Source organism: Panthera pardus, unplaced genomic scaffold, assembly GCF_024362965.1.
Source record: "Panthera pardus isolate Hobbes unplaced genomic scaffold, ASM2436296v1 HiC_scaffold_21, whole genome shotgun sequence".
Lineage (NCBI taxonomy): Eukaryota > Metazoa > Chordata > Mammalia > Carnivora > Felidae > Panthera > Panthera pardus.
Genome location: NW_026526777.1, coordinates 27,732,433 through 27,758,805, shown reverse-complemented (window position 1 = coordinate 27,758,805; position 26,373 = coordinate 27,732,433). Strand labels below are relative to the sequence as shown.

At 48.0% G+C, this 26,373-nt stretch overlaps 2 protein-coding genes and 1 long non-coding RNA gene across 4 annotated transcripts; 1 reads left to right on the top strand and 2 right to left on the bottom strand.

Moving 5' to 3' along the window:
- Nucleotides 1-1,220: 1,220 nt before the first annotated feature.
- On the bottom strand, nt 1,221-8,791 carry LOC109256498 (tubulin alpha-8 chain). The gene is made up of 5 exons (XM_019431842.2): nt 8,576-8,791; nt 6,712-6,934; nt 5,458-5,606; nt 3,291-3,971; nt 1,221-1,615 (listed from the first exon to the last, which is right to left on the bottom strand). The coding sequence occupies exons 1-5, from the start codon at nt 8,774-8,776 to the stop codon at nt 1,322-1,324; spliced, it is 1,548 nt and encodes a 515-aa protein (XP_019287387.2). The 5' UTR covers nt 8,777-8,791; the 3' UTR covers nt 1,221-1,321.
- A 73-nt stretch (nt 8,792-8,864) lies between these two features.
- On the top strand, nt 8,865-21,077 carry LOC109256504 (uncharacterized). 2 transcript variants are annotated; one of them, XR_002075687.2, is made up of 3 exons: nt 8,865-8,913; nt 9,006-9,121; nt 19,474-21,077. It is a non-coding gene; the product is annotated as an uncharacterized LOC109256504 (long non-coding RNA). The 2 variants fall into 2 exon arrangements; XR_008424580.1 differs by lacking the exon at nt 8,865-8,913 and having other exon boundaries at nt 8,920-9,121.
- Nucleotides 18,980-25,931, bottom strand: RABIF (RAB interacting factor). The gene is made up of 2 exons (XM_019431857.2): nt 25,707-25,931; nt 18,980-19,665 (listed from the first exon to the last, which is right to left on the bottom strand). The coding sequence occupies exons 1-2, from the start codon at nt 25,830-25,832 to the stop codon at nt 19,420-19,422; spliced, it is 372 nt and encodes a 123-aa protein (XP_019287402.1). The 5' UTR covers nt 25,833-25,931; the 3' UTR covers nt 18,980-19,419.
- Between the last annotated feature and the right edge of the window lie 442 nt (nt 25,932-26,373).

Genomic DNA, 26,373 nt, shown 5'->3' with positions numbered 1-26,373 from the left:
AAAGTCTTCCGGATCTGAGCACTGTGCTAACGAGTTGTAGGATACTAAACCGCTCCCAGGGATCAATCAAGCAAGGCTCATTGATGTTGGGGATTAGTTCCTAGGTTAACATTAATAAACTTGTCCCCTGAACCCAGAGCAAGGTCACTAAGTGACCCATTCAGGTAGCCCCAAGGCTCACTGGTGCCTAAAAAAAGCAGAGACACATCTGAGTGAAATGCTAGAATTAAATGTTTGAAAATCAAAGCAGTTAGATTTAGGCCAAAAACACAGGTCCTACCCATCTGGGTGGGGGGGGGGGGGGGGGGGGGGGGTTGGGGACCGGGCTGGGTTCTCCTCAACGGTCTTGCCAGGGGCAGAACCTGGCCCCATGGAGATATCCCTCCTCTTCAGAGAATACATTTCTGCCTGGCTGAGATTTGTTAAGCACATTAAAGAGAAACCTCCTTGAACCTGGGCTGTGCTAGAAGGGTCCATCCAGTTTACTGCTTAGCTCCTGCCAGGCCCTTCTCCTGACTGATGCACTGATCTCTAAGACTTTATGTGGCTAGATCCCAGAACAATAAATAGTCCCTTTCTCAGCAGGGACCCCTTTGAAAATAAAAAATAGTTTTTGCCTTAAAAGGCTCATAATCACTTTAAAAATTATTTCAGATGTTCACAGCCCCAGGCTGAAGACCCCCGTCTTTTGGAATGCTGGTTCTTGGACCCAGTGCCCTTATATGGCATCGGGGTAGAGCCCTGAATTGTAAGATGGCTGCTGCAGAATGGCCTGTGAATTCATGTGGATTCAACCTCTACTGCCCTCTGTTGGCCATGAGGAGGGAGGATAGGTTAAAACGCTGGATTCCTTCCTGGCATTGAGATGGAGACAGACGTTCTGCCCCAGAATGGCAGGGGGCACGGGTAAAGTTTCAGCAGCTTTCACCAGAACCTCTACAAGGCTTACCTTTCCTTGCGGTGGGCTGGGGATAAGGGGATACACAGGGACCCACCCCATGAAGTCAAAGCACCACAGCACGGGTCCTGAGCCCCTGAACATTAGTCAGGTGGTCTGATTGCACGGGACAGCACCATCGTTCCTCCATTAGGCATTCCCCTGGCTGCAATCCCTAGAGGCAGAGGCCACCCTGGCCCTTAACTTAGAAGGGCAACAAGGCAGTTGGGAAAGTTAGTGAAGGCCCACAGCTGGGCAGAACTCCACATCACAGAGCTCCACATCACTTGAGACATTGATTGTATTTGTAGGGGGTTAGGGAAACAGTGGAACGAGAGACACAAAACCGGGGAGAGAGCCCAGGCGTTGCAGGTGCCGGGACCCCTAGAACTCCTCACTCTCGTCCTCGCCGTCCATAGACTCTGTTCCCACTTCTTCATAATCCTTCTCCAGGGCAGCCAGGTCTTCTCGGGCCTCAGAGAACTCTCCTTCCTCCATGCCCTCGCCCACGTACCAGTGCACAAATGCCCGTTTGGCATACATCAGGTCAAACTTGTGGTCGAGGCGGGCCCAGGCCTCGGCGATGGCCGTGGTGTTGCTCAGCATGCAGACTGCCCGCTGCACCTTGGCCAGGTCTCCCCCGGGCACCACGGTGGGCGGCTGGTAGTTAATGCCAACCTAAGAAGAAACAGCAAGTAGTGTAAGCCCTGGGTTCTGCGTTCCCTGGAAGGGGTTCCCATAACTGGGAAAGGGGCCGGTCAACCGGCGTGTGACATTTGCCAGGCTGCAAGAAGCACAGGGATAACGGAACAAGTTAACCACCACCAGAAAACAAATCCAGAATGTGGGACTTTCAAGATGGTAAGACTAGTCCCTTCAAAGTCAAAACATCAAGAAAAAGGGTGGATGTTTTACATTAAAAGATTTAAGAGATGGGGGTGCCTGTGTGGCTCAATTGGTTAAGCGTCCAACTTCGGCTCAGGTCGTGATCTCACAGTTCGTGAGTTCGAGCCCTGCGTCGGGCTCGGTGCTGACAGCTCAGAGCCTGGAGCACACTTCAGATTCTGTGTTTCCCTTTCTCTCTGCCCCTTCCCTGCTTGTGCTCTGTCTCTCTCTCTCTCAAAAATAAACATTAAAAAAAAAAAAAAAAAAAAAGACTTAAGAGACAAATATAATGCCTAATCCTTGATTATACCCTGACTTTGAAACACTGACTATAGAGCACATTTGTGGAAATTGGGAAAGTTTGAATACTGACTAGGTATTCTTACTTTAGAGAAGTGTTATTAATTTTGTTAGACACAAAACAAACTTGTGTGTAATACCTATGAGTTTATATGGATCAGCAAAGCAAAAATAAAGGAAACCTAGCAGAGTCAGATGTTGAATCTAGGTAGTGGGTATATGGTTGTTAACTAATCTCTCCACTTTCCTATAGTTTAGAAAATAGTTTTAAAAAATAGAAAACCTTGGGAAAAATCTACTTTAGACATTGCTCTATTCAGAACGTATAAATACATTTCATATTCAGTGTTTGGGGGAAAAAAAAAAAAAAAAAAAGGTCAGCTTCCCCCTTAATGCCTCTAATGAGAGCAAGCTTACTATTTCCTGAAGGCGGTCTACTCTTCCTCTGAGTAGCTAAAGCTTTCCTAATATGGAGCTGGGAGAATCCGCCTCCCAGACTTCCTACCCCTGGTTTCTAGTTCTGAGCTATAGGACAGCTCTCAAAACTAGCAAGCAGCTATTATCTTTATGACCAGGAGTCCCTGCCTCGCCTCCAGTTGTGGTCACGTCTGCAACAGTGCAAGGAAGCTGTGTGTTTTTCTTAAATGCCTCAGCTGCCACCTTTAATCTTTCTAATCGCACACTGGAACAAAACCCATAAAACTTAAAACTAGGTCATATGCCCAGTACCCTCTGGGAATGTAGACTGACGAAAGAACGGGGCATATAAACAGATTCTTCCTCATTACTCCTCAAGAGATTGCATTCATAGACTTCTGACCCACGTCTTGCCCATTATCTGAATGGTAGGCTTTTCCGCGCTTCCAAAAGCACTCCCTTCCGAGGAGACGGATTCTGTGGGTATGTCCCTGGCACATGTGAACGACGGGTTCCCTGACCTGACTGGCAAACCTAGGGAGTGCCTATTTGCCAGGCTAAGAGACACGAAACCTACTTTTCCCTTTGTAAGGGCAAGCTTTCAAGTCAAATAAAAAAGTCGTGATTTGCCCGATTCTCCCCATCCCTAGCACTTTTGTTTCCATGCTCTGGGGCTCTCTAGGAATCTCCCCTCTAGCAGGTACGCAGGCAGCATGCGAACCCCTCCTCCCCCGCTTCATTCCCGGCTTGCCTTGAAACCCGTGGGACACCAGTCCACAAACTGGATGGTGCGCTTGGTCTTGATCGTGGCAATAGCGGCGTTCACATCCTTGGGCACCACTTCTCCACGGTAGAGCATGCAGCAGGCCATGTATTTGCCGTGGCGAGGGTCACACTTGACCATCTGATTGGAGGGTTCAAAGCAGGCGTTGGTGATCTCTGCCACGGACAGCTGCTCGTGGTAGGCCTTCTCGGCTGAGACAATGGGGGAGTAGGTCACCAGGGGAAAGTGGATGCGGGGGTAGGGCACCAGGTTGGTCTGGAACTCTGTGAGGTCCACGTTGAGGGCACCATCGAAGCGCAGGGAAGCAGTGATGGAGGACACAATCTGGCCGATGAGCCGGTTGAGGTTGGTGTAGGTGGGGCGCTCGATGTCCAGGTTGCGGCGGCAGATGTCATAGATGGCCTCGTTGTCCACCATGAAGGCACAGTCTGAGTGCTCCAGGGTAGTGTGCGTGGTTAAAATAGAGTTGTAGGGCTCTACAACCGCTGTGGACACTTGGGGGGCGGGGTAGATGGCAAATTCCAACTTGGACTTCTTGCCATAGTCAACAGAAAGCCGCTCCATCAACAGGGAGGTGAAGCCTGAGCCAGTGCCACCCCCAAAGCTATGGAAGATCAGGAACCCCTGAAGCCCGGTGCACTGGTCTGTCTAGGGTAGGAGAGAACACTGTTAGGGTACAGACGGCCTATCACCCGCCCCCCCCTCTTCTGACAACGCTCTTCTGTCTGCAAGGCTACTGTGATGCAACTACGACAGTATTCACTTCTATATTTAGAAGGAAAAAAAAAAACTCTGAAGCACAGCTTGTACTGAAGTGTATATATTTTATTGCATGTACAGTGAACGGTTTGACAAGTGTGTATACCTATACTACCAAACTAATCAAGATATAGAAATTTCCATGACTCCAGAAAGTTCTCTCATGCTCTTTTGCTTTGCCTCTGTAGAGGTGAGAAGAGAATACCTACAAGGGGTTTGGAGTTCTAGGGGACAGATGACCCAGAAGGACACTGCTGTGTGCATGTGGTGGCAAGTGAGGGGAGCGGGGAGGGGAGGCTCAGGTGGGACATAGGACTCGTAGTCAGAGAGCTGGGCCCTCTCAGCTCAGTAGCTCTGTCACCTGGCTGCAGGAGAGTGGGAGTTGGGGGCAGGCAGTGGTGGTATCCTGTTGAACATATAGGTTCCCAGGCCCCTCACTTCCGAGTGGAACCCGGGAACCTGTAGGTTTAACAAGTACACACGGTAACTTCTGATATAGCTGGGCCTTGGACTAGAAGAGCATCAATCTATACTGGACACATGGGTATCGTAGCATAAAAAACTCTCCATTTATTTGCAATATATACTATCAGTTCATTACATAGTACACCTGAAACTAATGCTATGCCAATTACCTCTCAATAAAAATACATTAAAAGCAGGCTTTATGCAAACTGGTAACAAAAAACACCCCCCACCCCCACCCCGGAAAAACCCTTCAAGAAAATCCTAAGCCTAGGGGGTACTTTGCGTTAGAAAGCATGGAATCCCATTCCTCAAGTCAATGGAAGTCCTCAGTCTCGACTAGGGAGCAGCAGAGAGTATGTCTGAACAATCCCTCTAGAGGACCAGTGCCAAAGTGCTGGCTCCTAGTGGGCCTCACTCCTGGTTCTCAGTGCCTCAGGCAAGGGATGAGGTAAACTGGGAAGCGGTTAAAAACTAACCAGTAAGCAGGAGTCTCTCCCAGGCATAAAAGTACTGTTTAGGAATCTAAGAACAAGCCAGGCTGCCAAGGCAGCTTCCTCCTACCTGCTGGGGCTAGAGAGGGATCAAAGCTCAAAGAAGGCTTGGATTGGACAATTAGACCTGGCATAGCGAGGCACCAGCAGGCCGGAAGCCTGAGTCCACAGACTCAGGGTAGAACAGGTTATTCGGGCTGCTAGCCCTAGATCCACACCCAGGATACACAGCTCCCCCTAGGGGAAGCCAAGGTGACAGACAAGCGGAAGGAGCCGTAAGGACACGTGGGGTTCCTGTCAGAGCCACAGGCCTGTGGTTTCCGTTTCTTCCGCACACGGCAGGCCTCCCAGGCCAGGAAGGGAGGGTAAAGACACATTGATCGCCTGCAGGTGCCAAGGGCACCTGGTCCGCTCACCAGTTTTCGGATTCGCTCCAGCACAAGATCGATGATCTCCTTCCCCACCGTGTAGTGGCCTCGGGCATAGTTGTTGGCAGCATCCTCCTTGCCAGATATCAGCTGCTCAGGGTGGAAGAGCTGCCTATAAATGCCAGTTCTTACCCCATCTTGAGGGGAAGAAAGAGGGCAAAGGTAAGAGATGCTGGTCTCATCCCCCACAAGGACACAGGCGCTAGGACCTAGGCTGCTAAGCTCCCCTGGGCGTAACCGCAAGACGGAGCATGGACAGCAAACAGCCTTCCAGAGACCCACTTGCAAAGTCCTTACCTGGGCCTGTGAGGGGGTAGGTCAGGGGCGCCTTTAATAGTCCCTGCCCTCAGAGCAACTTGCACTTGCTGAGGGATCAGAGGATGTCTAAGAGAATCTCACCTTTTTTTTTTTTTTTTTAAAGATTTATTTATCTTGAGAGAGAGCATGCAGAGGGGCAGAGAGAGAGAGGGAGGGAGAGAGAGAATCCCAAGCAGGCTCTGTGCTGTCAGCATAGAGCCCCGCGGAGAGGCGGGAAATGGACAGGAGATCGTGACCTGAGCTGAAACCAAGAGTGAGACGCTTAACCGACTGAGTTACCCTGGCGCCCCTCATTTGACTTTTGCTTGGGATAAGAACATAGACTAATGCAGAAAACCCAGTCCACAGTTTACCATCTACAAAGATGTCTTTAGAAAGATGGGAGGAGGAGGAAAGTTTTTAGGAATAGGAAACTGAGGAGATCCAGATGCAGAAAGGAAGAAGCAGAGAACCCCCTGGGAGCCAGCAACAGCCAAGTTCACATAGGTCCATCCACATGCTATTAAGGGGCCCGGTTCAGTTAAAGTTTAGCAGGGGGCCACTAAGAATGTTCTCAGCGCCCAGTTCCTTAGGCAATATTATCCTCAAGAGTCTGTGGGTAGGAGAAAGGAAGTTTAAAGTTTCTGCTTTCATATCCACACTTTTCTGCAGTCTTCATTCTGGGTCTGGTCCCTGACTCAAACATCTGGCAGTCTCCGGGCAGAGAGAGAGGATTGACTGATATCCCCTCTCAGCACAGAAAGCCCCCAGGACCCCTCCTGAAGTCAGAGTCTAGACAAAAGCAACAGACTTCAGTGTTGTTCTTGGCAGGGCGTCGCCTGCATTTCAAGAGCTTTTCCCCCTAAGCAGAGCTCCCCGCAGACTTTGGGGCTCGCAAAAAAAACATGGGCCAGAGGAGGGGAACCCCCCACAGCACCCACTCACCTATGACAGCAGGCTCCAGGTCCACAAAGACAGCCCGGGGCACGTGCTTGCCAGCCCCTGTCTCACTGAAGAAGGTGTTGAAGGAGTCATCACCGCTGCCCAGTGCCTTGTCGCTGGGCATGGTGCCATTGGGCTGGATGTTGTGCTCCAGGCAGTAGAGCTCCCAGCAGGCATTGCCCATCTGCACCCCGGCCTGGCCCACATGGATGGAGATACACTCGCGCTGTTGGGGAAGCAGAGCAGTGGTGTGAATGGAGGAGGGAGGGTGTGGGGTGGGGCTTGAAAAGGCCCTGGAAGCACCCTTTTATCTTTCCTCCCTGGAGACCGAGGCCTGGTCTGAAACCCAAAAGACTAGGTTCCCTTTCCAGACCTCCCCACACTGGGAGCCAAACTACCTCATTTTCTTTTCATTTTCTGAGGGCTTGAGAACAAAGGCAGCTAAGCCTAGGTCTTCAGGGGCAGGAACTAGAAAAAACTGATGCCAAGCAGCCAAATCCCACTGCCTCGTGCCCTGTGTGCCGGCTGGGATGGCACAGGAAGGCCAGAGTCTCACACACCAAGATGGGCCCCCCCAGAAGCCTCTAGCACCGGACCCCTAGGAGGAGGGGTCTCCCCCAGTGGGGACTCTGGGTCCTCCACACCCTGAAGGTGCTGAAGAGTATCAGGTCTGTTGTGGATTAACTGAGGAAGTGGCTCTGGAGTTACAGCCAATTTGAAAGTTTACCCAGAAACTCCCCTTTTGGGGTGCTATACCCCGACTCTGGACACTTGTCCTTGCCCACTGCAGTACAGAGTCCATCCAGAGAAGTACTGCTCAACAGTCACGGAGGCAGCTCACCCCACCTTTCAGCCCTCCTGAGATAACTCCTGCAAGGGACAGACTCTCCTGTCTTCTGGTCCTTCACCCCCAACCCTGCGTCTAGAGGATCTGTCTGAAAGGGCCACACGCTTCCCAGACGCGGAGGGGGTCTTCTAAGACAGTCGGCAATAGTGTGGCAATTTCACCAGCTGTCCTGCAAGACGGCCCCAGGGCCTTTACACGGGCCCGGAACACAGGCGGGGATCAAGATTCCTGTGAGGCCCTGGGGCCTGTGTTCACACCCCGAGCTCTTCGATGTAACTGAGGGACTTCAGGGGCTTGGGCACCAGAAGCTCAGCAAAGGATTTTCCTCCTTAGGCACCAGAAGCTCACGGACACCCCCGGACAGGTCTGGGCCAAGGTCTGACTTCTGGCCGGAGTTGGGCCGCGCAAGACAAAGGCATTCAGGGAACAGTTCAGAACTGGAGAAACCTGCTGGAGTTTGCAGGTCCGCCCAGGTCCGGCCTCCAGCGCGGGAGTGTGACTTCACAGGTGGGCGGGGACTGCAGCTGGGGGCGGGCGCCTCTTTGTCCCGGGCCGCAGCGGGAGAAACCCGGGCGGGTCCAGGTTCCTGACTCCGCAGCGCGCTGCACCGCGGCGCCGGGGTTGGGGGCCCCAGGCTGAGCTCAGCGCGGGACGAGCCCCGCCCGCGCCCCGCCAACCCCGTGCCCCGGCGCCACCTGTCTCCGGTCCGCTGCTGGAGCGCGCACTTCTCCAGCTCGCATCCGCCTCTCCCGGGGAAGGGGGCGCAGAAAAGCAGCGCTTGGACGCCGCGGGCGTCCCGGGCTTTCCGCAGAGCCTCCACACCGTGGTCACCGTGAATCCCCGCCAAACTCTCCGAGAAGCCCCGCGCAGCCCCTCACACCCTGGGCTGCTTGGCGCCCCGGCCTCCCCTCTTTGCCACACAGCCGGCCCCTACCGGGGACCCCCGGGCACCCCCAGCACGGTCTCCCGTGCAGTACCCCCTCACCGTGCACTCCGCGAGTGCCCCCAGCTCCCTCTCACCATGGTTGTTCCCGACAGGTGACCTTTGCGGAGGGTCGTTGACTGCGGACGCGTTACGAGTCTCCAGCAACACCACGAATCCCGGTGCGGAGCGGCTAGTGGGGGTCTTATATATCCCCGCCGAGCCGCCGGCCATGCCTCCCAGCGGCGCTCCCATTGGGCCGCGGCAGGACAGGGCCCGGTTCCCTGCTCGTCTTTCATTGGGTCTTGTTCTCGCCGAGGCCCGCCCCCCTCTCCGTTATTGGGCGGGAGCTTATGAAATATCCCCGCCGCAGCCGGTCATTGGGCAGTTTGTAAAACCAAAGGGAGGGAAAGCCTCGGTCGTCCGAGTCCTCCAGGTCTGCTCGACCCTCTCTTTCTCTATGGGGCGTGTGCTGGATCTGAGAGGTTGGAGCTCTGGAGCAATACCCTTATTCCGTTGTTGCCTTAGGTCTTTACACGGGGAACGGGGCGGACCTAGTTCGAAAAGTGCATAAGCCTCGGACGGTGGCGCCGACATGAGCTCAGCAACCGCTAGAGAAGGAAAGATACTGTGATGAGAACCAGGTACCGGGAGGCTCTGAGGCGGGAGGAAATGCGGCTAGGGTGGGGGAGGGTTGGCCAGACAGGTGTGGGAGAGAACATTCCAGGCGCAGGTAATTGAAGTTTACTTCCCTTTGTGGCCAGCGCTCCAGGTCAGGTGACTCAGATTACCAAGAGAGCAAAGGGTCCAGGCTGGCTAAAGCAGATTGAGGAGGACTCGTGGGGGGAACATGGCAAAACAAGGTGGGGACTTGAATGTTACTCTGAAGAGTTTGCACATAATTCCACTGGCTATGGGGCACCCTTGAGGATTATTGATCAGAGGGGTGATGTGATAAGCAGTATTTTAGGCAATACATAGATGTTACTGGTGTATTTCTTTTTTTCCTGGTGGTGGTTTCGTATGTTTCCCTGCTAAGGGGCATACACACAGTTTTTCCTCTCCCAAGCTGTTTCCTGGCTGTCTGAGATGGACGTTTTACTTCTAAATACCTGAGCAGAACAAATTAGTCCATTTCCTAGTTTGGGAGGATTAACTGGCATTCGGTTTTATCAAGTGACTGGACTCCCCGCAATGATTACCCTTAGTATTTGTTCAGCACATTCCAGAGGAACCCGAAGCATCTATCATCTCCTATTCTCACCTCCCACTGGAAAAGTGACTGTACCCAGATTATGCCAGTCAGACCAGGAGACTCGAATTGTTGCTTTAGAAAAATCTGTAGCTGTAACGACTTTCTGTTGATAGAACCCAGAAAGACCCAAAGTTACTGTGTCACTCACCAGTGTGACATCAGATCAGCTGCCCCCTGGATTCCTGCACCTGTTTTTTTTCCACAAGACTCTAGACATGTCATTCAGTACCCTGAAATATTTTGAAACTAAATGCTTGTTTAGGTGGCTTGGTGGTTTAAATCCTGGGTGCAAAGGTTAACTTCAAACTCTGAAGAGTGTTCTTTGATCTCAACCCTTGTGTTTTATGAGGCTGCCAGCTTTAAAGTGGATGTCTCTGGTCAAGGGATACGGTGAGTGTGGGTGAACATTCAAATAAGTACTTTGAAAATCCTTGTATATACAAAGCTAAGGCATGATTATTCATTGTCACTGCCCCAAGCAAAACAAGTCAAATGTTACATCCCACTGAATGTGGGCATATCAGTGATGAAAATGAAGCTATCTGGGCATAAACTCAAAAAAGTGATAAACTCAATACCATCTCTTCCTTGCCTTGCCCTACTAGGAATTCGTTTCACCAGCTGGTCGTGTCTGCCAGTGAAAAATGCCCTTGGGGGCACCTGAGTGGCTCAGTCGGTTGGGTGTCTGACTTCAGCTCAGGTCATGATCTCATGGTTCGTGGGTTCGAGCTCCGGGTCTGGCTCTGTGCTGACAGCTCAGAGCCTGCACCCTGCTTCAGATTCTGTCTCCGGCTCTCTCTGCCCCTCCCCCACTTGTGCTCTGTCTCTAAAATAAATAAACATTAACAATACATGAATAAATAAATGTCCTTGGAGGGGCACCTGGGTGGCTCAGTCAATTAAGTGTCTGACTCTTGATTTCCGCTCAGGTCATGATGTCACGGTCACGTGACTGAGCCCTGAGTCAGGTTCCTCGCTGAGCATGGAGCCTGCTTGCTCTCTCTCCCTCTCTCTCTGCCCCTCCCCCGATCGCATGGTTTCTTGCTCTAAATAAATAAACACTTTTTTAAATGTCCATTTCTTTACTGAATAAAGTGGACTCTAACCCAAATATAAATATATTTGAAACAGTGATCCTCAGTGTTAATTGTGGAAATCACACAAACCAACGTTTCCTGGCAATATGCTTCTTTACAGCGCACAAATTAAAATTGGTCTCTTATAAGGTATTTGAATTTCTTTCATTTTAAATTTCTTTTCTTTTTTTTTTTTTTTTTTTTTAATTTATTTTTGAGAGAGAGACAGAGATGGAGAGCGAATGGGGGAGGAGCAAAGAGAGAGAGAGGGAGACACAGAATCTGAAGCAGGCTCCAGGCTTTGAGCTGTCAGCACAGAGCCCGATGCAGGGCTCGAACCCACAAACCGTGAGATCACGACGGGAGCTGAAGTCGGAAGCTTAACCGACTGAGCCACCCAGTGACTCTCTCAGCAGTCACCCTGCTGATCTCAACTTTAGTGCCATTGCAGACACACCATTTTCACACAGTTCTTCAGGGATTTAAGATATTCTAACGTTTGGAGGGAAAGGCTATGGTCGCTTCTAGGTTTCAAGCCATCTAAAGATGCTTGATAAGCCTGCATTTTTCCCCATATGTACTCCCTCTGCCCTACCACGTAGAATCAAATGACAGTGAATTGAAAGGACAACTCCCGTCCGTCTGTGCAAGGGAGGGGCCGACAAGATGGAGAGGCTTTGTGGGAGCAAGAATGTCCTGTTCATGCAGTGGTGAAATCAGGGTAGGCAGGAAGACACTAGGGCCATTCATTCTTGGGCTAGTGCCAATACTGTACAGGCAGTACCTGGCTTTCAAATGACTGAATTACTTAACAATTGATGGTCATGCTAGCAAAGTTGCTGAGGTTGGGTGCCTCCATGAGCTCAGTTTTTCCTCCCTATTATCTTGAAATTTACCTCCTCTTTGACTGGGGCAACAGCTCCCTAGGATGGAACCTCCATTTCCACCCAATCCCTATTTCACATCTCATACCAGAAGCCATCCAGGACAAAGTGGGGAAGGGATAATGTATAAACCTACAGGAGTTGAGCACTCTCCCCTCACCTCCTGAGGACCATAAGTGTTCCTAGCCCACATTGTCTCCTCACTGTTCCCCCAGGTCACGGCTCATCCTGGCCCCCAACCTGAAAAAAAGACTGTCTGGGGTCACCAGGTCTGGAATTTGGAGCACCCCGATCTAATCATAGCAGAGGACTTGTTCATGACATCCCAAATTAGAACTGCTTATTGAAATACTATGCTTTGGGTAGGGGCAGAGAGAGAGGGAGACACAGAATCGGAAACAGGCTCCAGGCTCCGAGCCATCAGCCCAGAGCCTGACGCGGGGCTCGAACTCACAGACCGCGAGATCGTGACCTGGCTGAAGTCGGACACTTAACCGACTGCGCCACCCAGGTGCCCCCTAACATTGTTTCTTTTTAAAAATTTTTAAATTTTATTATTTTTTATTTGAGAGCGAGAGCATGAGCTGCCGAGAGGGGCAGAGGGGGAGAATATCTTATTCAGTCTCCATGCTCAACATGGAGCCCAATGCGGGTCTCGATCTCATGACTCTGGGGTCATGACTGGAGCTGAAATCAAGAGTTGGAAGGCCAAACTCAAGAAGCTCAAGCTCAACCGACTGGGCCTCCCCCAGGTGCCTGGATGACATTGTTTCTATATGAGGCAAAGTGAATTCTAAGTTTGAATAGATTTGAAGTGAATTTGGTGGACCCTTACCACTTAACCTTAAATTCTGACATTAAAAAAAATGTTTTCTTAACGTTTATTTTTTGAGAGACAGAGACAGAGCATGAGCTGGGGACAGAGAGAGGGGGAGTCACAGATTCTGAAGCAAGCTCCAGGCTCCGAGCTTTCAGCACAGAGCCCGACACGGGGCTCGAACTCATGAACCATGAGATTATGACCTGAGCCAAAGTCGGCCTCCTAACTGACTGAGCCACCCAGGCGCCCCATTAAATCCTGACATTTAGACACATATTCCAGGAATTTAATTCTCTAACCACTCTTGTGATTAGAAAAGGATGACAAAAAATTAGAAAAAGAATCTAAACTTTGCAGCCGTCTAGATAATAGAAATAAATCCAAATACCTTACAAGAGAACCAATTTTATTTTTATTTTTATTTTTTTAATTTTAATTTTTTTTTTAACGTTTATTTATTTTTGAGACAGAGAGAGACAGAGCATGAACGGGGGAGGGTCAGAGAGAGGGAGACACAGAATCTGAAACAGGCTCCAGGCTCTGAGCTGTCAGCACAGAGCCCGACGCGGGGCTCGAACTCACGGACCTCGAGATCATGACCTGAGCAGAAGTCGGCCGCTTAACCCACTGAGCCACCCAGGCGCCCCCAAGAGAACCAATTTTAATTTGTGCGCGGGAAGGAAGCATATTGCCGAGAAAGGTTGGTTTGTGTAATTTCCACAAATAACACTGAAGATCACTATTTCAAATATATTTATATTTGGGTTAGAGTCCACTGTATTCAGTAAAGAAACCTTGGTCACAATGGACAGATTGGCACTACTGAAGTTAACACCTTTATTGTCTTACTCCATGCAGACTTAGACGAGGTCATGACCACGTAGATGTACTTACTCTGTACACGATCCTGTATCACGTGTTTTCACGGTCTTTGTCAAAAAGCCCTGGAAAAAAGGTGCAGCACCTAATTTGTAATCCACTGTTATTCACTGCATCAGAAATATAATTCACTCTGATCCCTCCATTAAAAAACATCTGCGTGAACCACTTTAAATTAGTCCCGCTAAAATGATACAGCATTTAGTGGAGTTTATTTTAAATTCCCTTAACGAGCATTCATCAAACTATTAAAATGTGGCAGACATGGGGCCAGGCACCGAGGGTAGAATAGTAAATAGGATATGCCTGGTCCCTACACTTCTAGAATTTATCTTCCTTAGAGGTAAGTAGAGTCAAGGGTTTCAGTATTACATGTGTATAGATCTAGGAGGTAACAGAAAAGAAATGCCATCCCATTCTGAAGGGAAGAACTAATGTTTAGGAAAGTAAGGGTTGGATAGGATCAGTTAGTTCCAATCTTTCAGAAGCTTTTTTGTTATGAGAATACAGCATATATTCAGAAAAGCTCACAAACGATGTATAGCTTACGAGTTCCTCACATAGCCGCCGTCCAGGTTAAAAGGAGATAGATAGAGCATTTCCAACACTGCAGGAGCCCTCCCCACACCACCCTGTAAGTCATCACCCCTGCCTTGGTCACAAATCAAGTAGCCACACGCACGGGTCTGTTTCTGAGCCTTTTTGTTCCGCTAGCCTGTTTGTTCATTCTTGTGACAAATAGAGGTCTATCCAGTAGAGAATTTCTCCCATTTTGTTTTTCTCCGTGGCGGTCTTGGCTAGCCTCAGTCCTCTGCCTTTTCATGGCACATTTAGAATCAGTTTGTTGAATTTCATGAAATGTTGGGTATTTCATTAGGATTTTATTAAACTTACACATCAGTTTGGAGAAAAGTTGGCGTCTTTACAAAATTAGTCAATACTTGGCAATCTTTTTTCTTTTAATTATTATTACTTTTTCATCTTTATTTATTTTTGAGAGAGAGAGAGAGAGAGAGAGAGAGAGAGAGAGAGAGAGAGAGAGAGAGAAAGCGTGCACAGGGGAGGAACAGAGAGAGAGGGAGACACGGAATCCAAAGCAGTCTCCAGGCTCTGAGCTGTCAGCACAGAGCCCAACGCAGGACTCGAACCCATGAACTGAGAGATCATGACCTGAGCCAAAGTCGGACGTTTAACTGACTGAGCCACCCAGGTGCCCCTGGTAATCTTTTTTCTTAAAAGACTGGTTAATATTTTAGGCTTTGTGGGATAAGAAGTAAAATTGGGGATATTAGATAGATACTTATACAACCATTTAAAAAGGTAAAAAACATTCTTTTTTTAAAAAATTTTCTTTAATCTTCATTTATTTTTGAGAGAGAGGGACACAGAGCATGAGTGGGGGAGGGGCAGAGAGAGAGGGAGACACAGAATACGAAGCAGGCTCCAGGCTCTGAGCTGTCAGCACAGAGCCCCATGTGAGGCTTGAACTCACGAGCTGTGAGATCATGACCTGAGCTGAAGTCAGCCACTTAACCCACTGAGCCACCCAAGTGCCCCGAAACCATTCTTAGGTGGCAGACTCCTGACTGTCTATAAATCAGATGCTGTCTTGAGTGGACTTGGCCTGTGGGCTATAGTTTTCTGGCCCCTGTAAGTTTGTTTCCTTTTAGTATCTCTCAGTAATGTTGTATAACTGTGTTTAGGTCTTGCAGATCTGTTAGAAATATTCCGGGGTGGCTGGGTAGCTCAGTCAGTTAAGCATCCAACTTCGGCTCAGGGCATGATTTCGTGGTTCATGGGTTCGAGCCCCGCGTCGGGCTATGTGCTAACAGCCCAGCATGGATCCTGTTTTGGATTCTGTGTCTCCCTCTCTCTCTGCCCCTCCCTGCTCGTGCTCTGCCTCTCTCAAAAATAAATAAATGTTGAAAAGCAACAACAAATTATTCCTAGCTCCCAGTTTTCTAGTTCTCTCTTCAGCTGTGCATAATCTGCTGCTAAAAACTTCCACTGAATTCTTAATTTTGGTTATTGGATTTTTAAAAATTCTACAATTCGTATTTTTTCACGTGCCCAGGTATCTGTTGAAATTCCTCAAACTGGTTTATCTCCTCGAACAGAGTAAGCAATTATTTTATAGTGTTTGGTGGTTCCACTGTCTGCAGCCTCTGTGGGCCACTTTCCATGGTCTCTTATTTCACTGGTTTTCTTAATATCTTGACTCATATGCTTGGTTACATTTTATTGTGTTCAGGATATTGTATTAACAAAATTACTTATAGAAACAAGTCGAAGTTTAGGATGATGGTATTTTCCTCCAGAGAGCGTTTTTGTTTGCTTATGCCAAGGGTGTGGGGAAACTACCACTTTGGGATCAACTTAATCTAATTTCAAGGATTGAGATCATTGGAAACCAAGCCGCAGTCCAGAGAGAGCCTTTCAATTTCCTCCTTCTGGTTCACTCCTATTCCTGGGGTGCAAAGGACTGAGGACCTCAACCCAAACTGAGGAACACTGACCGGGTCTACCACTCTTTGACCGGCACAGACCCCTACTTCCAAAAGCCGGTCACAATCACCCACCAGCCTCTGAAGTGCCCCCTTCACATTTGGCAAATGCCCCCAAGAGAGCGCTGGTCCTTAACACCAAGCCCACCTGCCAGGGTCACCTTCTTCTCAGTGGTCCTAGCCCAGTAATCCTTCAAACAAATGTTCTTTGATGCGTTTGGTTAGAGAGAGAGAGAGAGAAAATGAGCGAAGGAGAGGGGCAGAGGGAGAGAGAATGAGTGAGGGAGAAGGGCAGAGAGGGAAGGAGGGAGGGAGAAAGAGAGGGAGGGAGGGAGGGAGGGAGGGAGAATCTCAAGCAGGCTCCATGTTCAGTGCAGAGCCCAACATGGGACTCAATCCCGTGACCCTGGGATCATGACCTGAGCTGAAATCAAGAGTCGGTCACTCAACCAACTGAACCACCCAGGCGCCCTGACTTTGGATGCTTTAAATATTTTGTCCAGCCTTTCTAACTGCCCTCGGTGGGATAGTGAGTCTAAATTACCAACCCACCAGGGGCACCTGGGTGGCTCAGTCAAGTGTCTGACTTGGTTTCAGTTCAGGTCACGATCTCACAGTTGCGTGGGTTGGAGCCCTGCATCGGGCTCTGCGCTGACAGCACAGAGTCTCCTCGGGAGGGATTCTCTCTGCCCCTCCCCCACTTGCTCTCTCTCAAAATAAATCAATGAATAAACTTAAAAAAATGTACCTGTCCACCATTATCGGGAACAAAAGTCCTCATTAGTTATATGTTAGAGTCACTTGAGTAGCCACGTACGTGGCATAGGAACAATATGTAAAATGCCAGTACGCCACTGTCCAACTCTTTTGTTAGAAAAGAATTTTGTAGAAACAATTAGGCCTTGGAAAAATCCTTTGCTCTAACAGGAACTGCAGTGTCTAAACTCCTAGCAGCAAGCATGGGTTACTTCCATCTACCTATGACAAAGCGGTTAACGGATTTCCCAAGTCTTTACTGAGAGCCTATTATGTGTGAGGGACCAAAGAGATGACATTCCCATTTTATAGCAGACACTAAGTGATCAATTAATTAGTTGACAGACCTCACAATAAAGCCTGAGGTTCAGTTTTCAGCTCTCCTCTGCTTTTTCAAATTGTGTATTCTTCCCAAGGACATACAGGAATCTAATTTCTACTGTTTCAATGCCTTTATTCCTTTCAAATTATACCGAAAAGGCAGAATAACAATTTGATATTTTTGGCTACTGTGGTAACGTTTGACAATTTTCTAAAAAAAAAAAAATACAAATGATCAGTATCTAAAAATTTCATTAAAAATACAAGAAATGCAAATTAAAACATGAATACTACTTTTTCTATTAAAGTGGCAAAATATCTTTTCATAATACCCCATGTTAGGAAGGTTTCAGAGAAATGAGTGCTCTTTTACACTGCTGGAGGGGGGTGAATTACAGCTGTTTCTGAAGAGTATGTGTCAACAGACCAAATCCTTGAAAACATGCATACCTTGCAATTCTGCTTCTAATAATGTATGCCAAGGAAATAATTACAAATGTGTATACAGATTTAACTTTAAAGTTGTATGTTGTATCACACCGTTTATAAGAAACTGGAGACTAATAGGGGATTGTTTAGATAGATTACAGAAATGACAATGGAATACTAAAAACAAGGGTGGCCATGGACGGTTATCTGTTAAAATGGGAAGTCAGTATTTTGTTAAATGGAAAAGGCAAGTTATAAAAGAGCACAGTATGATCTCATATCTGTTTTTAAAAACCATACATGTTTATATATACATATAGAAAAACACTGAGGATATATACCACATTACCATAGGCAATCTCTGGATGGTGGAAATAGGAGTGATTAAAAAAATCTTTATACCCATTTTTGTATTTATCTGCAACAAATGTGTACTATTTCTGTGATTAAAAAAGGAAAGAAAAGTGAAAGCCTAATTTAAAAAACTGCCTTGCTTAGGTTTTGGCTTGTGGCAGGAGGGGCGACATGCCCCCAGAGGCATCTACCTGGTTTTGTTCCTTCAGACCTGAGTGGGTAATTCTCACAGTTGTTTTTCTGCACATGCCGTAATCATGGACCTTTGACTGTCTAGAAAACTGTTCTCTCATTTTCAACTAGATCTCACCGAGGCTATGACTGGGGAAGGAAGCCACCTTTCTAGAGGAGTAGGTTGGTTGCAAACCATGCCCAAGGCCCACACTTTAGTTGGGGAGCCCTTAGAAAAGTTCTGGGGAGAAAGAAGGAGGAAGCAAGCAGAAAACAGATACAGAAGGATGGGCTCTAAACTGGAAGGTTTCCGTTTAGTCCTTATGTCAATTCTAGGGTCTCCTCCATCTTCCAGGTAGGGCTGATGGGAGGATGCCCGAGATCTGGTCAGAGAGACTCCTTCTAAAGTTGAGTCACTTCAGAAGAGAGAGGACAGAACTGACAATCATATTGAAGAGTTAAACAAGTCTGCTAACACTGAACTATTAGAGCAACGCTACAGCTATAGAAATAGTGGCATTTGGATGGAAAGTTTGTTCTGGGTTGGTACAGACATTCCAAATGAACCAAAACTCTGTGAGGACCATGCTTAGTAGGTTCGGTAAATGACGACACTACCCATTAGATAGATGGATTCCTTTGCTAAGAACAAAGGAAAAGTTACTTGTCCAAATAAGGCAAACCTATAAAGTCATGTATAATATGGCAAAGGCCTGTCCCTCCTATATCCCACATCCTCCACTGTGATTCTAAGCCAGGGCTGAGTTTTCCTTGGGGTGGCTGCCAGATAGGGTTGAAAATCTGATTCTCAACTCACAGGCTAATATAAAGAGAAGCCATATCAAGATTTGAGGGGAAGAGGGGCCATATTCATCTTCACAATAAAAAGTCACTATCGGCCTAGAGGCTCAGCTGTCAAACATGGTATTAGAGGGGTGTCCAAAGTAATGTGTTTCTGATTAGTAGTTTAAATACTAATGTCTGTAAATGCTACACTTTTAAAAAGAATAAATTACTGTAGATACAGTTAGCCATACAACCAAGTCACTCGCAGACACTTGTATGCTTTCTTGAATGAGAGAGAAAAAGGTGGAGTTTCAGCTATCAGCACGGGCATCAGCTGTCATGTGTCATCTTGGACAACAGGATGAATGCTGCTGTTACAGAACACGAAACAAGGGAGCCCAGGGTCAGGGAGCCCGGGGCAGGACGCCAGGGATGAGAGCACATTTGTGGCCGTGTCCCAGTGTCCTGCAACTGGGGGAAAAGGAAGGTTAGGAGATGTTGGGATGCAGGATGAGTGATGCATGAGGCATGCACTTGAGGCTTTAAGGAAGCAGGATTAGCCCTCTGTTCAACCGGACATGTTGATACTCATAATTTACATTAGTACCGAGAAGGCGGCAGCAGGGCAATTACATCAGGTTAAATGCCAGTTCTTGAGGGGAGGAGCCTTTAGAGCTGGGGGTGGAGCTGAGTCCCCCTCCCCTCAGTTACTCATGGGAAACCCGTTCCAAGGCCACATAGAAACTGTTCTTGTCATCTAGGCAATGCCAGCCAATTGGTCCGATTTCACAGTCTGCGCACACCAGAAACTTGATGTTGCCCACGTCCTTGGTGAAGCCCACGTTCTCAAAGATGAACATGTCATCAACCAGCCAGTGCTCCTGGAGAAGCTCGCCGTCAGGATTGCTGCCATCAGCCAGAGCTGGTTTCTTTCTCATGGAGGGAAGGAAAAGCTGCAGTGGAAAAGAACACAAAGAATGCAAGAGCTGACTGGCCAGTCACGTCATCACCCCCATTCCACTCACACATTACACTGCTCCCTAGCACTTTCTCGGAATGAAAACAAAATGAGGAGCCCGATCATTGACGGATGAGGATGCTGGGCAGCTACTCTGTTGCCTCTAGTCCGTGCCCTGATTCTTACGAGGCGTTAAAGAGGTAACATGCCGTTTTCAACTGGCTTCACTGCTATCCTTACCATGATCCATAAGGCCCTGCCTGTTCCTAATCTCCCTCCAGCCACACTGGCCTTGCCTTCTTCAAACAGGGTAAGTGTGCTCTGCCCTCAGATCCTGGCAAGGCCGGTTCCTTCGTGAATTTCAGCTCAAACGTAACCTCTTCGGGAGGTCTTCTCTAACCAAACAATCTGAATTAGCTTCCCATACTGCCCACTATGTTTTATTTTATACTTTTCAAAGTTTACTTAACTATTTTGAGAGCGAGATCGAGTGGGAGAGGGCGGGAGAAGAGAGAGAATCTCAAGCAGGCTCCACACTGTCAGCATGGAGACCAATCGTGGGGCTTGAACTCACGAAGCGTGAGATGATGACCTAAGCTGAAACCAAGAGCTGGTCACTTAACCAACGGAGCCACCCAAGCGTCCCTATATTTTTTTATATGGCTTTACTGAGGTATAGTTGACACATATACTGCACAATACTTAAAGTATACAATTTGAAACATTTTGGCCCAGACATCTACCCATAGATCATTACCAGCAAGACACCAAGCATATTCATCACCCCCAAAGTCTCCTTATGCCACTACCTCTTTATTTTCTACTTACCATTCTCTGAACTTAATGTATTGGCTTATTTACCGTGGGTCTCCCTCCACTAAAATGTAAGCCCCAGGAAAGGAAGGAGCTTACCTTTCCTGTTCACTACTATATCCCCAGTGCCTAGAGTAATAACTGGTATAGAGCAGGAACTCAAAAATTTGTCAAAAGAATAAGTACAGGATACCTGGCTTTGCTCTATTCCATCACTGTAAGGTATGTGCTGGATTTATCTTACAAAAGAACATTAACAAGGAAAATCTAGTTCTAGAATTCGGAATAGCATCCCAAGGATCCTTGTACCCACAAATCAACATGCCTTCCCAATCACTACGAGAAAGCCTCTGGCACACGCGCATGTATGTACACACACACACACACACCCTTTAATTTCTTCCATATGGTTAGTTCACACACCTTTAGCAGCCCCACAGTACTGCAAGATACATACAGCAAAGCTTGTTACTCCTCTGCTCTCATCGTCATGGCTACTGCCAATACACTTATTTTCCACCCTATGAAACACTTTTCAGTTCTTACTTTATTATGACTATGAAAATATTTGCTACAAAGCCAAGTAGTAGTCTATGGCTGTTTCTTTCTCGTAAGTTTTTTCTTCATAGGTAACAATTTACTTTTTTTTCCCCTCTGGCATTAAATTTCAACGTACCTACTATCATTTTTTTTTTAAATTTAAATCCAAGTTTGTTAACATATAGCGTATTAATGGTTTCAGGAATAGAATCTAGTGATTTATCACTTATACATAAAACCAAGTGCTCATCCCAACAAGTGCATTCCTTAATACCCATTGTCCATTTAGCCCATCCCCCCCCCCCGACACCCCACCAGCAACCCTCAGTTGTTCTCTGTATTTAAGAGTCTCTTATGGTTTGTCTCCCTGTTTTTATCTTTTCACTTCCCTTCCCCCGTGTTCATCTGTTTTGTTTCTTGAATTCCACACATGTGTGAAATCATATGATATTTGTCTTTCTCTGACTGACTTATCTCGCTTAGCATAATGCATTCTAGTTCCATCTACATTGTTGCAAATGGCAAGATTTCATTCTTTTTGATTGCTCAGTAATATTCCACACACACACACACACACACACACACACACACACACACCCCCCACATCTTCTTTATCCATTTGTCAGTCAATGGACATCTGGGATCTTTCCATAATTTGGCTATTGTGATAGTGCTGCTATAAACTTTGGGGTGCAAGTGCCCCTTTGAATCAGCATTTTTGTATCCTTTGAATAAATGCCTAGTAGTGCAATTGCTGGGTAATAGGGTAGTTCTATTTTTAATTTTTGGAGAAACCTCCATACTGTTTTCCAGACTGGCTGCACCAGTTTACATTCCCACCAGCAGTGTAAAAGGGTTCCTCTTTCTCTGAACCCATGATATGTTTCTAATGCAACCCCAAACTCTAATAACATAGGATGGCCTCAGTGAGCTAGTCTGGCATTAGCAATCAAAATAAAAGCAAAAAAAAAAAAAAAAAATTATTTTTTGATGTTTTTGTTTTTTTTTAAGGAGGATTCACGACCAAGCGTGGAGCCCAATGTGAGGCTTGAGCTCATGACCCTGAAATCAAGACCTCAGCTGAGATACAGTTGGATGCTTAACTGACTGAGCCGACCCAGGCCCTTCCCCCTGCACCAATTTTTTTAACTAAAAAAACAAAACAAAAACAAAAACAAACCCTAACTGGACTGACATTATTCCAAAATAAAAGGGAAATGCTTCGGTAGGGATGAGGAAGCCTCTCCTTGAATGCTAGTTAGGGAATCACAAGAGATGCTACCGTGTATTAAATACCCCAGAGTTTGCACTTCTGGCCATACTGTAGCCAGTAGGTGTCCCTAATAGGGAGGAGAGAGCACTGATCCAGAGCTTTTTTACTCCCCATCTTCCGAGCACCTGGTTTACTAAAACAGGTATCTGTGCAGTACCTTGCGCTGTGTCACCTGAGACATCAGCTGAGGACATCATAAAATAGAACAGTTCCTCCTCCTGTTACACTGTCATTCCAGTCACTCTTTTTGCCCATCTGATGTTTAAATGAACCCCCAAATGCTTTGTTTTACACTAAGTGAAAAACTGGAACAAGCAGAGGCGAAGAGGAATCAAAATTCAGAAACCAGGAAACCTGGATTCCAATCCTAGCGGTAGCTTTCTGTGGGCCTAAATTTCCCTAAAAATATTTCTGGGCCATATTGTAGGTGTGAAATCAACATCTTAACTAAATGTAAGGGGAGTGAAATGTTAAGGGGAGAAAAAGACTTGCTAAGCATTAGCCCTTAGGACACATCCAACAAAGGAGAACCAGCTTCCTTCCCACAGTTCCCATTTATAATGCAGAACAGCGCCTCAGCAGCCTTGATTAGTGATTTAAGGGAAATACTATTAACCATTCATTCAAGGGGTCCTACTGGGTGCTGGTCCCTCTCTTTCTCAACATTCCCATTTTTATTGAAATCCCGTAAGTCAGATCCACAAGACTAGACCTACATATATGCACACTGTATGTGCAGGTGTATGGAAGTCAACCCATTCACTGCAGTGCCCAGAGCTATTGCAGGGTCAAGTTTTGGAATGTAACATTTAGAATAGAATTAGGCTTTCTAGATAGACTACTGGGGTGAAAATCAAGGAATTAATGCTAATTTGAGGCTGCTACGTCAGCCGGTTGGGGGACAAAGTTGCCAGTTCCATCCCTGACCAGGTGGGTTAACTACTCCGGACTCCAGGCTGTACCCTAATCCTGGACTGGCTCCTCAGAGATAAGTAGAATACCACAACTCGGTGAGATTCTCAGTGGAACTCTTTGCTTTTTCAATAACTGTTAACAGTACCCTTTATTTTTTTAAGTTTACTTATTTTTTCTGAGAGAGTTCATGTGTGCAAGTGAGTGAGCGGGGGAGGGGCAGAAAGAGAGGGAGAGGAGAACCCCAAGCAGGCTTTGTGCTGTCAGCACAGAGCCCGATGTGGGGCTTGAACCCACAAACTGTGAGGTCATGACCTGAGCCAAAATCGAATGTGAAAGGGAGGGAGAGAGGGAGGGAGAGAGAGAGGCAGAGGGAGGGGGGGGGAGGGGGAGAGAGAGAGAGCGAGCAAGCCAGCAGGGGAGGAGCAGAGAGAGAGAATCTCAGGCAGCCCCACCCCCACCCCCCCTTGCTCCCCATCAGCACAGAGCCAGATGTGGGGCTCGAACCCACGGACTGCGAGATCACGACCTGAGCCGAAGTCGGATGCCCAACCGACTGAGCCACCAGGCGCCCCTTGTGGTGGTTTTAAAACATGTCCACAAATTATTTGACAGTCCTTCCAAGACATAGACTCCACGTCTCTCACCTTGGGTCTGGGCGAGCCACCGTGACGGCCTCAATGGAATCAAGTGCAGTGGAAGTGACAGGTAGGTCAGAAAAGGCCATGCCGTTTTGGCTGGTTTCTCTGGGTACACTTGCTCTAGGAGCCTTCAGCTACTATATGAGAATTCCAGCTTCTCTGAATACCTCCAGGTACCCTCCAGGCATCACATGGAGAGACCTTGGGGAGAGAGCCACCGAAAGACCAACGTGCCCCCAGAGCCTATTTCAGTGCTCAGGTGTCTGAGTCTTCCCAGGCCACAAGCAGACACGTGACGGTAGAGAGCGTTTCAAATGACCCTTCTGACTGCACATGAAAGACCCCAAATGAGAACTGTCTAGCTAGGCCCCGCCAAGTTGAACTTTGCAGTTCTTCACACATACTGCGCTTTCTCTAACAACACTGAAACATCACACTGCTGTCCCCTCCACCTCTGTTCAGCTTCATTATAAATTCCTCTGTCACAGACTTCAGGTAAGATTTCAAGAAGTACCGAGCTAAAGGGTATGAACGTTTTATATGGGAAACCAATTATAGGCCTTTTTAACACATGCTGCACCAACAGTGACATACTAATCCATTCCACCCATGCTAACCCATTATTTACACTGGGCTAATAGCTTTTGTTCACTGATTTACTTACATCTAAGTATCTATTAAGTTCTTACTTATGGGCACAATCTAAGTGTAGGAGATACACAAGTGGATAGGATCTAGGACCTCATAGGCCAGTGGTAGAAATACTAATAATTTCATAAGATCAACTGAGATTACAGATGTGAGTGTGCTTTGCAGTCTTTAGGCCATGATTTCCGTCTTGGTACTGCTGACCTCCTGGGATGGAGAAGAAGTCTGTTGCAGGACCAGGGGACGGGGGTTGCTGTCTAATGCATTGCAGGATGCTAAGCCGCATCCCTGGCTTCTACCTTACTAGATGCCAGTAGCACCCTGTTATAGACTGTGTTCCTCCCAAATTCTTATGTTGAAACCTAATTCCCAATATGATAGGTCATGAGGACACAGCATATTTTTGGAGACAATTTTGAGTGAGGGTATGCACATGGCTGAAATGAGATTACACTCTGCACTTTCCTGAGGTTATTGTTACCCCTCAAGAAAAAGTTTAGTAAAATAAAAAAAAAAAAAGTTTTCAACTTTCCCCTTTTGGGGTGATGGCAGCATGAAGAATATAAAAATATCTAACTTGAAGGAAATAAAAGATTAAAATAAAAATGAAATCTCCCTTCAAAAATGATTTCAGGACTTGAGCCGTCTGTCCCACTGGAAATCTGATTCGTTGGAGAAACTGCGTTCCACCCAGTACCTTGGTAAAGCGTGTAGGTTACGACAGTCATCTGTCACATCCCCTACACTAAAGTCGGTTCTGGAGCTCTTTTTGGGGCGGCGAGGAGCCCATCAGAAAGGACACCGGTGAGAGCGGTGTGATGCGGGCCAGTCCGCAGGGTGGAGCTGGAAGGGCTGCCCGTGTCCCGAGGCGCCGGGCCCTAGGAAGCCGGCGCCTTGCCGCAGCCCTGCACCGCACGCGGAGGAGCAGCGTCCAGCGCGCCCCGCGCCCGCGGCGACCGGGTGACTAGCCGGCCCAGACCTAGGGCGGGGCTGGGGCTGGGGCTGGGGCTGGGGGCCGGGGGCCGGGGGCCAGGGGCCGGGTCCCGGCAGCGCTCCCGCCGCCCAACTCCGGCGGGGGCAGCCTCAGGCGGAGCCTGGACGCGACGAGGGGCGCGGCCTCCGGAAACGCGCGCGGGGTCTGGGACACGAGCCACCTCGGCCCCCTGGGAAAGCGTGCGGGGGTGAACCGCCTCCAACCTGCCTCCCTACCTGTCGGCGGGAGAAGAGAGCGGTCCCTGGCTGCAGCACTCGGGAGCCACAGCGTTGGCACAGCACCGCCTTCCGGTTTCGGCCCTCGGCTGACACTAACTCGTTCAGCGGCTCAGCTGGTTCCATCGCCGCTACCGCCACAGCTTCCTCGGCCACGACCGCGCAGGCGCTGTCTCTGCGGGCTTTTTCGGAACTGCGCGGGCGCGGCTTTCAGAGACGGGGTGGGGAGCGCACGGTCACTACCCGCCCCCCTCTGCGCATGCGTCCTTCCCCCCTCGCTCGCTCTGGGTTCTACTGCGCAAGCGCCTCATTCATTACTTGAGTGGTTAGGTGTCCGCTGGCTTTGTGACAGGGTCACTCACTGGGACGTGACAAATCCTCTCTCTTCATACTCACCTGGTCTTTGGGCTTCCCTTAAATATTGAGTAAAATCTGGGTAAATAAGCCATTAAAGTTGACCATACCATGTAGTTTGCTGAGATTTGACTTTGGTCTTCTGAATGAACGGGAACATTTCTGGAGGCAATGCGAAGGGAATCTGGGCCAGGCTATATACATCAGCAAGTTTTATCTACATTAGTTACTTCAACAAGAGACTACTTAAAGGGACATGTACCTTTTTGGTGTTGGAAAAAGATGCTTCCAGACTTTAATTGCTATCTGTTCT